At 39.2% G+C, this 17,360-nt stretch overlaps 3 protein-coding genes across 16 annotated transcripts; all 3 read right to left on the bottom strand.

Moving 5' to 3' along the window:
• Positions 1–59: 59 nt before the first annotated feature.
• On the bottom strand, positions 60–1,421 carry LOC113666797 (uncharacterized). Of its 2 annotated transcripts, none has more exons than XM_089193751.1 (2): positions 1,349–1,421; positions 60–940 (listed from the first exon to the last, which is right to left on the bottom strand). In XM_089193751.1, exon 2 carries the CDS (start codon positions 887–889, stop codon positions 182–184), a length of 708 nt encoding a protein of 235 aa, XP_089049877.1. In that variant the 5' UTR covers positions 890–940; positions 1,349–1,421; the 3' UTR covers positions 60–181. The 2 variants fall into 2 exon arrangements, with proteins under 2 accessions (XP_089049877.1, XP_089049876.1); XM_089193750.1 differs by having other exon boundaries at positions 60–943; positions 1,349–1,418.
• A 5,013-nt stretch (positions 1,422–6,434) lies between these two features.
• Positions 6,435–7,731, bottom strand: LOC149033950 (uncharacterized). Its single transcript, XM_089193749.1, has 2 exons — positions 7,706–7,731; positions 6,435–7,318 (listed from the first exon to the last, which is right to left on the bottom strand). Exon 2 carries the CDS (start codon positions 7,265–7,267, stop codon positions 6,557–6,559), a length of 711 nt encoding a protein of 236 aa, XP_089049875.1. The 5' UTR covers positions 7,268–7,318; positions 7,706–7,731; the 3' UTR covers positions 6,435–6,556.
• LOC113666787 (ribitol 5-phosphate transferase FKRP) lies at positions 6,435–16,404 on the bottom strand. Of its 13 annotated transcripts, none has more exons than XM_089193739.1 (6): positions 16,345–16,404; positions 15,855–15,940; positions 13,502–13,579; positions 11,119–11,922; positions 7,706–7,773; positions 6,435–7,318 (listed from the first exon to the last, which is right to left on the bottom strand). In XM_089193739.1, the coding sequence occupies exons 4-5, from the start codon at positions 11,825–11,827 to the stop codon at positions 7,751–7,753; spliced, it is 732 nt and encodes a 243-aa protein (XP_089049865.1). In that variant the 5' UTR covers positions 11,828–11,922; positions 13,502–13,579; positions 15,855–15,940; positions 16,345–16,404; the 3' UTR covers positions 6,435–7,318; positions 7,706–7,750. The 13 variants fall into 13 exon arrangements, with proteins under 13 accessions (XP_089049865.1, XP_089049866.1, XP_089049864.1 ...); XM_089193740.1 differs by lacking the exon at positions 16,345–16,404 and adding an exon at positions 16,152–16,246 and having other exon boundaries at positions 6,435–7,315; XM_089193738.1 differs by lacking the exon at positions 16,345–16,404 and adding an exon at positions 16,152–16,167.
• Positions 16,405–17,360: the final 956 nt, after the last annotated feature.

Genomic DNA, 17,360 nt, shown 5'->3' with positions numbered 1-17,360 from the left:
GCTCCAACCCGCCGCCGCTCAAGCGCCGCTCCAGTAACAAGAGAAGGACAACACGCTCGTAGTGGAAACAAATGAACAATTTCAATCTTTAATGAAATTAATAACAATAGACTCTCTCAGTGTAGCGTACGGGAGAACTTTCAAGGTTAAAAGATGGAATCCTAAAGCTTGGTAGAATACGTTAAACACAGGCGACAGGTTTGACCTCTTTCCACCAATCGTATGGGTAAAGGTATCGTTGAATCTCAATCCCTCCCCTGGGTACCGGCATTTTGAAGAAACCAAATGGAACTCGTGGTAGCGGTTTTATTATTAATTGGGTAGGAAATGTATGGTAAAATCTATAATGCAGCCAAAATAGCCATGACTCCCAACCAGCTCTTTTCATCCATCCACGATGGTTATTAAAAACAAACAACTCGACCCTATAAAGAGGCAGATCGTCGGTGGTAATTTTAAGCAATTTTTTCATCTTCCATAATTTCTGATTCACTTTCAGTCCTTGTGACTCAAAAGCTGACACAAACTGGTCCAAATTCATCGAAGCTATCCATTCTGAGCCATTGAGACCAATGTCAACATCATAATCCCATGGCAAAGGACCCTGAACGCGGATTGCCCCAAACACTGATCCGTACATTAGCCAGTGATCTATGCCAACCTGTTCAAGAATCTTGTGAACTCGGTAAGTCAGATTTAAGAACTTCTCTCCTTGTGTTTTGCTGAAGTACTGACATTGTGCAGGTAGTAAAGGATTTCCTCCAGTGTAACTCGCATACCCTCCCATGCTAAGAAGGATATAGAGTGTTACCTGGACTGATATAACCAGAGTGAGCGCGATGATGTGCTTGGCACGAAATAAGGGTTTTGGACGCATGTTGTGTATCATTATCAATTCTTTTAGCTTTTCAGGAGCAACAAGAACGTAAAGGCTGTGATGCTGCTGGTGAAGAAACCAAATTAAGTTGATGAGTTGAGTAGATTAGTCTCGTCACAATCCTTCCGTTATCTCCCTCTTTATTATCATTTAAAGAAACGAAATTTATAAATGTAGATAAATAAATAAATAGAACGCGTAGATAAAACAGGTCAACATTAGGTAACTTCTTCTGTGGGCTAAACCCGGCCTACCTTGACTTTATAACTAGCCTAAGGTCGTGGAAGTGTTTAGGTTAGTGTTCTAATAGGAGATTTTTAATCTTCCATCGTCGTTTGACTCGAATGCACACTAACCGCCAGTGGAGTATTTAATCTGAGAGAACCAGAGTTTTATGGTTGGTTGTGTAATTTTTTGGTCAGACAGAGGGAATAAAGAAAGAAAGAGAAATTAGTTAAAAGCTTTAGGTACCTTCTGCTGAGCTTGTGATTTTACCACCTTTACCGGTCCCCCCTCACCCCCAGAACATGTCAGATGAGGTAGCTTGCTGAAATGGTTCCTCAAAATGCATATATATATATACTTTGAAGCTTAATAACTTGTTGTTCACGTAGTTAGAGAGAAAAAAATTGTTTTTGAATAAGTTTTGAGAGTCATGCTGTTGAACATGGCAACTGTTTCTAACGTTAAAAAAATGTTATTTCCGTAACCGAATGATTAATTTTGTCTGTAATTCTTTTTATGACTTAAAAGTTTTGCTCCTCGGTTTGCAGTATATTTTGTTATGTATCACCGTCCATACAGCAAGAATACTGAAGAGTCTTATTTAGTTTGTGATAACAACCACGATACGACAAGTCATATTCCTGGTCGTTAAATAGTAGCCTTTCACACGAAGGTCAATGAGAGAGATGACTCTTGTTCACACTTTTGAAACATTCTGTGATCTTCGTGACTAAAATTACCAGCCAAAGAAGAGTTGCGGGGAGGATCGTTGCAATTCAGTCGTTTCCGACCTCTGATAGTTAATGCAGGTTTTGTCTTTCTATAACGAAAGGCCTTGGATAACGAAAGATGTCCTGACATGTCTGCTTAACGATGCTTTGCGAGGTTTAATTTGTGCATTCTCTCATACAAGTTTGATGCTATTTCCGTCGCTGAATGATTCATTATTTCTGGAGTTTTGTAGTTATTGTGATTGCAAATATTTTGTGCATTGTTTGCTGTGCATTGACGCTTTCCTTCCTTCAACCCTGATATAATCATATGTATTCACAAAACATTAATCAATTTATGGAGACAATTGGAGAGGTGTTCGTTCGCAATTGAACGGAAGCAACGGAAGTGAGCCATAATAAACGAAAATGGCTTCCTTCGGCTATGCGAATTTTAGCAGGTAATTTAGTGTTAAAAACTGAGTTGAAAACGTAAATTAGCCACCGTAAAGAGTAAAAAAAGCTAACGTTTCGAGCGTTAGCTCTTCGCCAATCGCTCTGAAGAAGGGCTAACGCTCGAAACGTCAGCTTTTTTTTTCTTTGCGGTAGCCAATTTACGTTTTCAACTCAATTGTTTACACTTAATTACCTGCTGTACTCTCCCACCGACGCAGCACCACAGTTTCTTTAAAAACTTGTCCTCTTTATGCGAATTTTAGTTGTTGTTATCATACTCATGTCTTCATAAAGAATACTACAAAGCTATTCGACCTAAGTTAAGTATCTTTTATGTTTAAAAAACGAGCAGGAGTGTTTTATCGGGTTTTTTTGACCCGATAAAACACGAGCTGCGAGTTTTTTGAACGGCTCCAAAAACAATCTTGGAAAAGCGTGTGTCAAGAGAGTTCATAACAATTATGCTTTTGTGAACGTTAGAAATTAGCATACGAGAAAAACATTCATAAGTCACGTGCAGTGTCTTTATATCTGATAAAACACCGCATACTAATAAGGATGAGGTTTATCGATATAAAGTCACTGCACGTGATGTTTTATCTACCATTCTATAGGTTAATGGACTTATGAATTATTAATGAGTTTTTGAACTATCAGGAATCGTTATATTTGCAAACAGCGACATAATGTCCGCTCAGTTGCTAAAACAATCAGATGACTACCTTTCTCGTTTCCTCAGCGGAAATGCGAATTCAGCCGTTATTGCATTGGGCGCCTGGATTTTAAGGCTGTAGCATTTTTATACCCAATTCAGGTTGCGATACAAATTAATGCATCCTCAACCATTGAACACTCTAGGCTGTGCCACAAACGGACCACAAATTAATGCATCCTCAACTACTAAACGCCCTTCGCTGTGGCATGTACGCTGTACCATTCGACATTACGCTGAGCCATTTCCCGCAGCGCTACACCATATGTGTGTACGCTGTACCATTCTACATTACGCTGAGCCATTTGACGCAACGCTACACCGTTTGTGTGTAGGCTGTACTACTCGACGTTACCCTGAACCGTTTAACGCAACGCTACACCGTTTGAGTACTGTATTGCAAATGAGTGCTAAGCTATTCGTAAGTGAGCTAGTCCATTTCACAATCTCATGTTCCAACTCAACATGGGCTACTAGACCGTTTCTCATTTGGCTAAACTATTCATGTTTAGGGTGTTCTGTTTCACTAAGGAAAACTAGACTGTCTATAATTTGGCCATGCCATTCCTTTATTAGCTATGCTATCCTGCAACTGATCCTTAAGCCATCTATGTATTTGCTGATCTATTTGACATCCTTGTATTTTTGGTGGTGACGGCCGCCCATATGTGGCCCGACCCTTGTGACCACGATCAATGAATAATCACCATCTGCGTTTGGACTCACGAACATTTGTTTACAATGGCGTCTCAAAGCCGAGTGCATAGATAGAATTATTCGTTACGCTTCATAGGGCAGTATTGTGCCAAAGAAAAACCGAACAAAAGACCAGGCACCCTTTCTCTATCAACTTCTTTAGATCCAGCTAAATGGCAGATCTGATGTTTTTGTTTTGTCAGAGGATTAATTGAGCCAAATTCTACAAAACACACACGTTGACGCATGGCCCAAGATACGGAGAACACTGCTCAAATGCTCACCTTAACGAGGTTTTTTCGAAACAAGGTTGCAGAAATTGAAAAATGTTTTGATCGCTAAATATATGCTCCAGGGTTTGCGAATGCCATTTGATGCTATTTCCGTCCGTGGTAATGTTTTTGTAACTCGAGAAGTCCTTCTCTTCAATTTGTTTTAGTTGCATTTATCATACGCTTTATCTCTTTCTTCCAATTATCCCAAACTTCCTCCGCGGGGATGCTAACTGTCCAATGAGTTACCCTCCGAAACACATACAACAATATCAACTTGAATAAATCACAAAGAAGGAAAAAAAATTAACATTTACGCCCTTTAAAATATGTCATGACGAGCGATGGACACTTGTTCGATTGCAAAAGAGAACGGAAAACAAACTCTTTAAAAGCAGAAGGCAAAAAAAAAAGTTTATCTTTCAAGCGACTAGCCCCTCCCTTTCGTTTTGTCCTAAGCTGTTTAAATTTGTGTCAGAGGCTATATCTGGAGTGTTTTGAACATATGATATACAAAAAAAATGGGTTTTTTTTCGTGCATTCCTCCAGGCGATTTAAATCTTATTTCTATAACTGATCAGCATTTCTGTCAGTTGTAAAAGAGTCGCGTGTTTAAAGGTTTTGGATCTCTCTCAGTATCTGATCAACTGCGCACCTACCCTTCCCCTAACCCAACACGAATCCTAATTTGTTATCAGTTGACTGTTTTTGGGTAGGAGAGGGGTAAGTCAGCAGTTTCTCAGATACTGACATTGATCCAAGCTTTTTCTCTCGGGTATTTTGTCCTCTTTTTACATGGTCCAGTCAGTTTTAACTTCTAAAACAGCGAAATTTCACTTTAAAGTCGCTTGCAAAGTCACCTCATTAGATATGGACAGGGCGGGAAGGGGGGGGGGGGAGGAGGGGAAATCTTGCACTCACCTTTGAAGGCAACCCATACTGGTTCCTTCAACTTATGGTACAACAAATTGTAAGAAAACAGAAAACAAGTTTTGTCATTGGCTGATATTTTTTTTTATACTATGGTATTTGGTATATTTCATTTGAATGTGTAGCATTAATTTTTGATAGTTATAAATGTCATGTTTGCAACACTTTGTCTCAAGAGGTTTCTGGAAAGGGTAAAATCACACCATAATCCATTTTGGTAAGTATGAAACCACAAAAAGGAGGTGAGCGTCACTCAGTTATGTTAAGTGCCTTCCTTCTACCTTTTAATCCTTAGGACTAATAGAGAAGTGTTTCTTGCTTTCTTTATTTCTAATGCATTTATTTTGAATTAAGCGCCATTCACGTGTTTGGCACAAGGAGAACATATTTGCCTTAGTGGGTTATAAAACTAAAACTAGATTATTATATATTTCGTAAACTTTACCCTCTTTACTAGGGACATAATTCTAACGAACTAGACTCAATCAAACTGTTTTATTCCACTCGCGTATTCGCTTATGTACAACGGGTGTGTAAAAAGCTACTCTGCAAAATTTGTAAGAAATCACTCTCTTATACAATATTCTCTACATTGTGATTGGGTGTTGCTGAGTGCTGATTTAAAAGGTCACTCAAGGTTGCGTTGATCATGTAAATTGATCAATGTCCAAAATCACTACAGGCGGTGCTTCTAGCTCTTGACATAATGTTCACACTCATCTGACATGTGTCACGCACGAATCAAAGTCTCCGACATATATACTAATGTCCCGGTCCCTAAACTGCAGTAATTAAAGCCCTCAACAGATGGTTAGGGGTTCTGAGGGTATAAGCACTAACCCAACCAGAGCTAAGCTTTCACGCTCGACCAAATCTAGATATTTTGTATTTGGATTTTATTTTATGGACAAGTATGAAGGGAACATGCACTTGAAAGTTTTCATGAAATATGGTCACGTATGTTTGACAAAGTGTCGCAAATGATTTTAAGAAGGACATTGTAATTAGCGAACGTGCAAATGTATCTTATCATGGCAGAGGAAATGTCTCAAGTTTTTGAGGCATTTAGAGGTTTGTCACTCTCATAACTGCAAAAACTACCGAAACCAGTGTTTCCCATTAGAAAGAACAATCATGCCCGGGTATCTTTCATTTTCATGTTCAACATCAAAATCTTTTAACTAGAATACCATTAAATGAATGCATATAAACACGAAAAAGCAAATAGGTGACTCGAAAAAAGTTATCTTCCAGCGAAAAGCACTTTTATTTATTCTAAGTTCTGTATAACAGAGGGCAGTTGTGTTCCCTATATTCAAAGAGACAACTTTGGCATAAAAATTTTATGTTCAACTCATCATTATCTGACTCTGAAGAGCAATTTACGATGATAAAAGATTGCATCTTCACATGTTCACTGCAATTATAATGAATCTGAATAAACTTCAAGTTTATACAGGACTTCAGTCCATATTTCCTAGATACTAGGCTCTTTTGAGTGCCACTCCCACCCGCCAAAGCGCCGCTCCAGTAACAAGAGAAGGACAACACGCTCGTAGTGGAAACAAATGAACAATTTCAATCTTTAATGAAATTAATAACAATAGACTCTCTCAGTGTAGCGTACGGGAGAACTTTCAAGGTTAAAAGATGGAATCCTAAAGCTTGGTAGAATACGTTAAACACAGGCGACAGGTTTGACCTCTTTCCACCAATCGTATGGGTAAAGGTATCGTTGAATCTCAATCCCTCCCCTGGGTACCGGCATTTTGAAGAAACCAAATGGAACTCGTGGTAGCGGTTTTATGATTAATCGAGTAGGAAATTTATGGTAAAATCTATAATGTAGCCAAAATAGCCATGACTCCCAACCAGCTCTTTCCATCCATCCACGATAGTTATTAAGAACAAACAAATCTACCTTGTAGAGAGGCAGATCGTCGGTGGTAATTTTAAGCAAACGTAGACTGGTCCACGATTTCTGATTCACTTTCAGTCCTTGTGACTCAAAAGCTGACACAAACTGGTCCAAATTCATCGAAGCTATCCATTCTGAGCCATTGAGACCAATGTCAACATCATAATCCCATGGCAAAGGACCCTGAACGCGGATTGCCCCAAACACTGATCCGTACATTAGCCAGTGATCTATGCCAAGCTGTTCGAGAATCTTGTGAACTTTGTAAGTCAGATTTAAGAACTTTTCTCCTTGTGTTTTGCTGAAGTACTGACATTGTGCAGGTTGTAAAGGATTTCTTCCGGTGTAACTCGCATACCCTCTCATGCTAAGAGAGACATAAAGTGTTACCGGGACTGATATAACCAGAGTGAGTGCGATGATGTGCTTGGCACGAAATAAGGGTTTTGGACACATGTTGTGTATCATCATCAATTCCCTTAGCTTTTCAGGAGCGACAAGAACGTAAAGGCTGTGATGCTGCTAATGAAGAAACCAAATGAAGTTGATGAGATTAGTCTCATCACAGTCCTTCCGTTATCTTCCTCTTCATTATCATTTAAAGAAACGAAATTTATAAATTTCGATAAATGAATAAATAGAACGCGTAGACAAAACAGGTCAACATTAAGAAACTTCTTCTGTGGGCTAAACCCTACTTTGACTTTATAACTAGCCTAAGGTCGTGGAAGTGTTTGGGTTAGTGTCCTAATAAGAGATGTTTAATTTAATCCTCCATGGTCAATTTACCCGCATGCACACTAACCGATGGAGTATTTAAAACAAAAGTACCAGAGAGATACGGTTAGTCGTGTCATTTTTGGTCAGACTAAGGGAATAAAGGAGAAATTAAGTAAAAGCTTTAGGTACCTTCTGCTGAGCTTGTGATTTTCCCAGCTATAGAGTCCCCCTCCACTAATAACGTCTTAAAGATAGATCTAACGGAAAAACGAAAAATACATCGTCTTTTACAATGAGGTATTCTGAGGCCGATTCTGTTCTTAGCATTTGCTGTGGTCTTAAATATTGTAAGATATCTAAGTATCAACTGAGTTGATTCGTCATTCGCTTTGAAGGGGGCTAATACTCCAAACGTCAGCTAAAGACGAATTTTACGGTGACAAATTTACGTTATCAACTCAGTTGATAAGACCAGATTACCAAAGAAGGAAGCAGTGTAGGTAACAACTATGGAGTTTGTACTAAACCGATCTAGACTAATTTCTCTACCTGATAACCCGGCCCTACGAGATGCCTTGAAATGGTCAAATTCACAGGAGACAAGAGCCCATTACTGCGGGAGACTATTCCAAATGAAACGTCACACGAAGGTTTCGCCGCACTGTGATCATCAAGTCTAAAGACGTGTATTGTAATACGTGTATAGTTCATTTATATGCGCAATCCATGTGTCATTTTTGGTTCCTTGGTGTACCATTTCCTTTAGAACTGAAAGTTAATTAATTATTTCCCTTTGGGGTGTTGTATGTATAAGAAAGAGCCCTGGAGCATCAAACACCAAACAGCTGTAAAATGGCCACTGTAGCAAGAACAAAAGACAGGCTTCAGGCTAGGTATGTGGATAGATTCACAACACATTTTATGTAAGCTCTTATCGGGTCGTATTTTCGAGATTGTCCTGCGAGGAAGAGGTACTTGTGTTTGTGCAACTGTTTAAACAAAGTGTCTCGCATTGGATAAATCAACGCAATGAATGTGATGTTTATGGTACTTGTCTGGCAAAACTTTTACACGACATCTTTGTTTTTCCAACTGAATCGAACTCGAAGCTTGGAGTCATCAACTCCATATCCCTAGAATTTGGACTTCATTCAGAGATCGAAATGATACGTCAAGATCACCAGCACAAATAAAATTAGTGAGTGTTAAATTACCTGGGGGTGTAGAGCGATTTTTTGATATGTCCTTAAGCAGGAGCCCATTACTTATGGGCTCCTGCCTCAAGCTAATGTTTTAGGGATTTATGATTGCCAGGAAAAAGAGGAAGTAATGAAATAACTCCAGAAAAAAAAAATTGGATATCAAAGTAAAGACATGTTCGTCACGCAAATCGTGAATTTGGACTTCATTCAGAGATCGCAATGATACGCCAAGTTCACCAGCACAAATATAATTAGCGAGTGTTAAATTAGCTGGGGGTGTAGAGCGATTTTTTGATATGTCCTTAAGCAGGAGCCCATTAATTACTTAGGGGCTCCTGCCTTGAGCTGATGTTTTAGGGGTTTATGATTACCATGAAACCCAGGAAGAAATGAAATTACTCCAGAAAAAAAAAATTGGATATCAAAGTAAAGACATATTCGTGACTCAAATCGTGTATTTGCTCTTTAAAGGCATTACATCTTTCGTAAAAATGTTTAAAACTTCCATAGAAGTTTAACAGATCGCTATCAATCATGTCCAATACGGTATCACTTCGCGAGGCATATTTTTAATTACCTGTCTTCTTCTCGGGTAATTTCAAAGTTACGGTGATAGACTGACACCACGCAGGCGAAATTATGTGACAGTCAGGAAGGTGATGGGGGGGGGGGGGGTTTAAGATATATGGAGATCAATCGAAACATAAAAGAAAGTCATAAAAAAAACTTGAACGTTTCCGCTGATTGTGTTTTGAGGAGGAGCTCTATGGATGGCCATATACTCCTTACCCTCCCCCTGCTTCTTTGCGACGTAAACTTTTTTGCAAGCTTATAATTCAGATTTGCCAAAACGCGCGAATCCGAACAATCTACATGGCAGATATCCTTTTTGTAGTAAGTGCTAGCCTGTGCTTGAATACGAGCCCCGCTGAAACACAGGCAACAAAGGCCCCCTCCCCTCTCTTACCACGAAAAACTGGAGCTAAACTCCAGCTTGGCTAGCACAAGCTCCTTCCCGAAAGATCTCGTGCGTTCGCCTGATCCAACCTGGTTCCCAGGGTCTCTTTTTTTTCCCACCTGCTAGACTGAGAAGAAATAGCCCGTGAACGTGGTGGTACCATACGGCAAGATATCTCTTGAATTTAGCTGGCGGACGGCTTAGTTAACCGCCGCACAGAAAAAAAAACTTTGCTCTGTAATAAATGCTCAAGATCATATTCTGACGTTGAAGTGTATCTATACTTTATTTGTTGTATCCCAATATAAATAATCACACGATTAAGTATGTGAGTGTCCGTCTATCCCGAATGAAAATTAACCTCAAGAAATAATAACTCTGTGGCCTTTTAAAGACTAACTTTTTTTTCTTGTCACGTAATCCTCGCAGAGGGCGGATTGCGTGACGTGTCAAAAGCTTGGGCTAAAAACTCTGATGAACTAAGCTGGTGTGATCTTTACCATTCTTTCATGTAGAATATCAACATCGTAATTCTCCTTACTTCATCACTGCTGAATCCAACATTTAGATCATGAGAAAAAAAGAAATGATTGCCAACTTGAAAAGCTCCTGACTGCCAAACAGATTCTTCTTACCAGTTCCATAGGAAATGTATAGAGAACAGTATAGAGAATTTGCATTTGAATCAAGGAGATGTTTAGGGTAAATTTAAATTAACCAAAGATGAAAACAAAATATGCAAATGACATGAAAACGAAGCCCAAGATCAGCAGTTGCCGGGAAAACTCCCCCAGGGGAGTCGCCCAGGTCCGAGATTATGACACCTTCCTGATTTATAAACTTTTAGTTGAAATTACGTTTTTCTTATTAACTCGGATGCTTCTTAAGACTTCAGAAAAATTTTTATGAAAACGATAGGTTATATGTTTGAATTCAGTTCAATCAAATAAAACATTTCGTGTTATGATCACATTTTTAAAGATAGCTCAAGAAAGATTTAGGTAAAGGGCAAAACCATTAACCAGTATCGCCTTCTTCGTCTAATGGGAATTTTACAATAATTTCCTGTAATTTTTAACGCTCGGATGAGTCGTAATTTTCGGTTTCCAAAAATATACCGTTTCGCATCAAAATCTTGAACGTCACTTACCATTTTGTGACAGCTTCTCAAAATAGAAATTCAATTAATGATAACTTTGAGACCAAGAAAAATGTCTAGGAGCGAACTATTTTAGTCCTAAGAGGAGAGCTTGAATAATTTTTACTTCAAAAGTTTTCAGCACCAAAAAATGAGTGGAACTGAGTAAAAAAAAATAAAGTTGTAGTAAAACAAACGAGAAACGATACCGAACATTGAAGACAAAAAAGATCTTTCTGTTCTTCATTTGTGCGGGGCAATTTAGTAGCTTGTAACGCAGCAAACATAATATTGCGTTACTTACAGGTGACAGGTTTCACTTCTTTCCACCAGTCGTCGGGGTAAAGGTATTGTTGAATTGTAAGGCCTTCCCTTGGAGCCGGTAATTTAAAGTAACCAAATCGGACCATAGGTAGAGGCTTTTCTACTAGTCTCGCCGGATACGTATCGTGTAAATTATAATTCAATGCAAAGATCCACGTTTCTAGCCCGGCGCGCTTCATCCAGCCACGATAATTGTAAAAGGCAAACAGGTCTACTTTGATATGAGGTTGATCATCCTTGTAAACTTTCATCACGTTGCTTGTGATCCACCTTCTGTAATAAACTTTCAGTCCATTGTCTTTAAAAGCGGCTAAAAACTTGTTAAAATCCATTGTGGCGAATGTCCCTGAGCCGTTAAAACCAATATCTACGTCATTGTCCCACGGCAAAGGGCCGTGCGCCCGAACAGCGCCAAAAACAGATCCGTAAACGAGCCAATGTTCTATACCAAAGCCATCAAGAATCTTATGCACTGTATGCGCCATCTTCAAAAGTTGTCCTTTCTCTTTCGAGTTGAGGTATTGACACGGTTGAGCTGCGAAGAAAGGATGATTTCCAGTGTAAAGACCATAGTTTTTTAAGTTCATTGTGACATAGAGTGCCACCACAATTACGAGAACTATGGTGAGCAGTATGTAGCGACAGCGGACCTTAGAGAAATAATTCCGTGTAGGATCCCCAATCCTCATCTTGTTTTGAACCGAAACCACTGTGTTCAACCAAACTGTGTCCTATTAAAGACAGTCTGCGGATACACGATGAAAAAATTTCGTCTTACGAAAAGCTGTGGGAGAAAAAGGAAATAATATTAGTAAGCGTGGTTATGCATGTTGGCCAATATATTAAAATCGTCATGCACCGTCATGATAATAAGGGAAACGCGGAAGCACCTGCGAAGAGGTAAACTTGACTTGTATCTGTGCACGTGGCTTCATGAGTTCGCGCCGGAATATCAAGATTTATTTAATAAGTCGGCCGCAAAATTTAGACACCATGGGAGCTTTCCTTCGCATATTAGATTAACAAAGGTGACATAAATTACAACGTCTGCATCAAATGGAAGCATCTGTATGTATTCAGATTAGGTAAGTCTTCCCTCACGCCCAATTTAGCTAAAAATGATGGTTCTAGAGCGCTTTCTGGAAAGTGGCCCTTGACTTACGTGGGCCGGAAGTGGTATTTGAAATTTTTATGCACAGGAACTGTAATGCGAGTCAAAGCTTAAAGAAACCACTCCACACTTGTGTTTTCTGATCGTTTCATCGTTTCAAGTCAATTCAATTCTGTAAACAACTCTTCAGGACCGGCGACATTCCGAAAAAGGCTTCAGGAATCAGCTTTTCCTCACATACGTTCGTAACTTATACACATTGGGTCAAACCAAAAGCAGCAATCGCTCCTGGTAAGCAAGGGCGAAATGTCTTAAATTCTTGAATTAAACTTGGCTAGACAGAAAGAAGGGCGTCTATAAATAGACTTTCCTTCAAACAATGAACTACATATGTACTATGCCAAGAGTCTAAAATACTTCGAGGAGTTCGAGGGGAAATGTCTCTTCATGAACTGAATTCGGCTGGAATTTGGATAAAGCAAATTTAGATAAGATTGGTCAGCCTTCGAATTAAAACGAATAAAGGTGTTTCTGCACAGACGAAAAAGTTGTTTATTTCGACAAATTTTCTGTCATCACCAACAACTGCAGAAGGATTGTCGCTACTTAACAAATTTCGTCCGAAGCGGACAAATCTTCAAATGCACATTACACGAAATTTGTCCCGGGCAAAAGCTGGACAAACTCGACTACATAACAAAACCGTAATTAACTTGTCGACCATTTGTCGCAAAAGTTGCGACCAGCGTGTAATTGAACTGAAATCAGGCAAAAATGTGAATGTAACCGACAAAACATAAATTTCTCACGATAAAATGTGTTCTCTGATTTTGTCCGCTAGTGCGGAAAGCCTCTAATTTCTAAACTGTGATGCTGCGTCGGTGGGAGGTGTTTTAACACAATTTGGCTTAACCAGCTGAGTTTATAATTCTAATTAGCCACCGTAGAGAGTTTTTTGAGCTGTCGTCCACTCGGAAGCAAGTCTTCTATGTCACAATTAACCCACTCGTAACGTCTTGGCGCACTCATTTAAACAATATCATGATGAAATTTTTCTAGGTTGCGTTTTTCCTTTTTCCCGTTTATAGTAATAGCGAGTATGCAATATTAATGTGTTTACAATCACTTTTAGTGAGCCAGGGACTTAAACTACCTTGTTACTGATTTAGATCACCCGAGATGCAAGCAACGAAGTTTCGATCGAACATTTCTAAGATATAAGCGAAAAAAAAAGGATAATTGATGTACTAACCTTTTTGAAAACCCAAGTTAAAATGTGGAATTATTCATTCACTGCAAAGTGGATTTGGACGTCTTCATCTGACTTGGCCTGTTTTGTAGGGACAAAACCATGAGCAAACTATGAGTTAAAGAAAAACTTTACACTTCTGTTCGTTGTTTACGTGAACAACAAACCCTTGTCTCCACTGGCTGTCGTCAAAATTTTTATCTGCTTGTCAACTGAACAGACGACACAATGTAGTACAACTACATGTAAATTACTGAGTGGAGGCTCTCGGAATTCGAGCTGATCAGTGCTTAGCGATTGGTGGTTTTAACAAAAAGCTTTATTCTAGTTCTTTTGTAATAAAGATTAATTTTAGATAATGCCTAACTGTTCCACGGGACAATTCACACCTAATCACCATGCGGATCGTACAGGCACAATACCGTAGTTTCTCTGACGAAAAAGCCGAACGTGTTATGCCTCCGGCGTATGAAAGTGATTGACGTGAGGCAATTTTAGAGTAGTTTGGTTTTGAATATTTGATATACTGACAAAGCAAAAAAGGACCCTTAGTTTCTCGTTAGGCAATGTTCGTATTATTTAGATAACAGCTATTGTATAGTACAACAAACACACCTCTTTTAGGACTGAAAAAACATGCAACGGAAATATAAATTAGACCACCACGAATACCGTACATATTTTCGTGCATTTCCATATTTTGCTCTGCTTTGCGCGACAAGCTCTGAAAACCCGGTCTATAATCCGCTTCATGCAGAAGAGCTCTCGTTTCAATTTATTTATCATGCGCAAACAGTATAGATTGACCGGGGTCACTCTCTTTTGTCGCGATTATAAACCAACCTCATGAGAATAGCAACTTTCTCACGGCCAATGCAAATATTTCAAATGTTCAAACGGTTGAAAAAAGAATTTCAGTTTTTGGACTTCGCGTTTGTCGTTACCTTTTTCTATGTTCTCGAGATGCTTAAAAAATCAGCCGGTCTTTACGGAGGAAGGAGATGGTGATTCCGTTTTGGCGCGCTCCTTCCTACGTGATCAAAATATAGAGAACATGCTCACGGTCTCTAATGAAAATTCGATCTGGATTTCATCAGAGAACACCGCTGGATCACTAAAAGACGGGTCTCACTACTTTTGATAGACAAGAGTGCGGAAAGTGTTCGCTACAAGAATGCTTTGACGAAGCGCTGCTTTTTTTCGAACTTTTAAACGCAAAGAAGCTATTCGGTAATTACAGCCTCCGGGACCAGCTTTCATTCTTTTGTTATTAATCCAAAATGAAAATTATTCTGGCCGCTAGGAATCTCATCGACTGCACTTGAGGAACAATTGAATTTAACCTGGATCGAGGATTACCAAAATAAAAGCTTCAGTACGACTTTTGCCCCATAAAACACTTAAGGTACTTTGTCAAATTAATATTCTGATGTAAATAGAGATGGAAATGCTCTGTTGCCGAGCAAAAAGCATTCGCTTAAACCACTCAAATTCAATGACCGAACATCAAAATCTATATTAACATTTCCGCTGATGTCATGCTGTTAACTGTTTCTCGAGATTATGTTTAGACAAGTCGTGTAAAAATAGCATTTCCGAGTCGAAATTGCGCCTGTCATCCACCCTCAACCCCTCCCCACAAATTGCCGTTGTAATTACAACGCGCTTTGCTCGATGAACCTTGAAGTTCGAGAAATATTTCGTTGAATTTGGGCATAAAATGATCAGTAAACTAGTTCTGTTCACAAAGAATTTGGCTGGCCTTCAAAACATCGCCACGATCGCTTGGAACCTTTCACTGTGGATATTTCTGAAAGACAAATACATTCACTGTAATTCACTTGCACTTACCTGGAAAATTTACTCCCATTCACGAGCAAAAGGTTAGCACCCTTTCATTTTGCGACACCTTAAATTTGTCTACGCGACGTTTAACAATTCAAATTTACCGAAGGTCTTTCAAAAACATGGCGATGGTTGGAAGAAGTTTCGATACCCACGATGCGCAAATTCTCTCCGATTATATGTGACAGAAGGCACCAACCGACATCTCAGTAACCGTAAATCCTCAATCATGTACCTCGATAATTTTAATGAAAATTTTACGTTGTCAAGGAAGAAATGAAAGTTAATTCGAGTCAAAATTACCAACTCTTTTGTCCACATTAGGCATTTCATTGTCTTCATATGCATTTCAAATTACGAATATAATTTTTCAACATACAAACCTACTGGAAATTAAGATCTTTGATTGGCGCAAGACTTAATGAGAGTAGTAAGTTTTTAACTAGAGTGCGTTGTCAAATGGAGCCTAAATCAAACAATAATATTATTCGTAAGATTAATGAATGATCACCTGTGTTAGGATGGAAGGAAGATGTCTTTTAAAGCCGTCTCCACCGAATCATATCAAATCGCGGAAACACAGCATCAAGAAAAAATCTAAGGTTTAAAATTATATCCAAATTATACCAAAACAACGCGCCATTAAACGTTGACGTGTCAATCCACTAACGTATTCCCACGTATAGATGCTAAACTGTTGGGTACGTAATATCATTCAAGTACCTATGTCGATTCTATGGCCCTTGTCTGAGGTTATCAGGGCCCTAAAATTATCAAACATCAGTAAAATGAACTTTCGAAAGCATACTTGTCGAGGAAGTAACCCGATCTATTGAATTCCATGTGGAATATAAAGCGAAGATTTCCATCGAGGTTCTCTTCTCGCACTATCTAACACACCATGTAATTCCATAAAGTGAAGAGCGAAGGCTATTTTTTATCATTTGATAGGAAGTCTGCAATCAAGTTCAATGGATAGGTAACAAGTCAAATCTACGTACCTCGTTTAACGTGCGCGTGTTGAAAAGATCACGCAAGGAATGCACCTCGCGATATTCACGTGATTGATAACAGAAGAGCGGATTTGGGAACAAAACATAATACGTTGAGTATCGTTTACTAATTTTCTCGACGTAAATTGATGTCGTTTTTGCGCAGTTTTATATTTTATTTGTCGCTTTTCTATTCGTACCACATGTGCTTTCACATGAAACTGAAATTGCCTGGCAGGGATAGGAAGATTTTAAAAATACAGTGTAAAAAGGATGGATGCAACAAAGGAGTCACACAACACAACGATAGGGTTTTAAAAGATCGAACTTCCCTAAATCTACTGCCTCGTGCGCAGATTTTTTACTTCTTTTTTCACTAAAAACCAATATGACTTAACCTCTACTGACTGATGATGTAGAAGAAACACCCCGTTTGCCAGTAACTCGAACAAGATCCTTCGACCCCATTTTTTCAGTCATTTATTAACAACTCGTACACCGCCGCTAACTTGAAAGATGTTTTGACTATCTGGGGAGATTGAGTCAGCAGGGTTCCACTGTTATGATATAAATTTGCAATATTGGAAAGAGGGGCAGGGAGGGTAGGGGGTTGGCGGGCTCCTTCCTGAACAGTGGCGTTGCAGCTTAGCCTAGATCTAAGCCTAAGCCCTCCTAAGTAATCTCTGTCATTTTTTCCAAGCACGATCTCCACGTGCTACAAAAAACGTTTACCATCTCACAATCGGGACATTTGTTGACAAAACAGCGATGCCCACTCGAGCTAACTGAATGCACGTGATTTATGGGTTTGGAAGCCCACTTCGCATTTCTCAGACAGAGAGGATGCCTCGCTACACACGATGCTACGTTTGATGTAGCGCTTTTCCAATAAAGGAGACCTGAATTATTAAACCCCCGTGCGCCTTAGTCTCCCCTAACGTCATTTATCGAGATTGCAAAGGGCACTGGGCAAGCCTGAGCTCGCGCTGAGAACAAATGAAAGTATCGACGATTCTACAAGTCGT

Source organism: Pocillopora damicornis, chromosome 14, assembly GCF_964200805.1.
Source record: "Pocillopora damicornis chromosome 14, jaPocDami1.2, whole genome shotgun sequence".
Classification (NCBI taxonomy): Eukaryota; Metazoa; Cnidaria; class Anthozoa; order Scleractinia; family Pocilloporidae; genus Pocillopora; species Pocillopora damicornis.
Note: the sequence above shows the minus strand (reverse complement) of the source record. Positions and strands in the feature narration are given on the sequence as shown.

Coding starts and splice junctions, on each gene's coding strand:
- LOC113666797 (XM_089193751.1), bottom strand. CDS start 889: ATGATACACAACATGCGTCCAAAACCCTTATTTCGTGCCAAGCACATC.
- LOC149033950 (XM_089193749.1), bottom strand. CDS start 7,267: ATGATGATACACAACATGTGTCCAAAACCCTTATTTCGTGCCAAGCAC.
- LOC113666787 (XM_089193739.1), bottom strand. CDS start 11,827: ATGAGGATTGGGGATCCTACACGGAATTATTTCTCTAAGGTCCGCTGT. Junction 7,774..11,118: donor AGAAGTGAAACCTGTCACCT/GTAAGTAACGCA, acceptor TTTTTCCGTTAG/ATCTATCTTTAAGACGTTAT.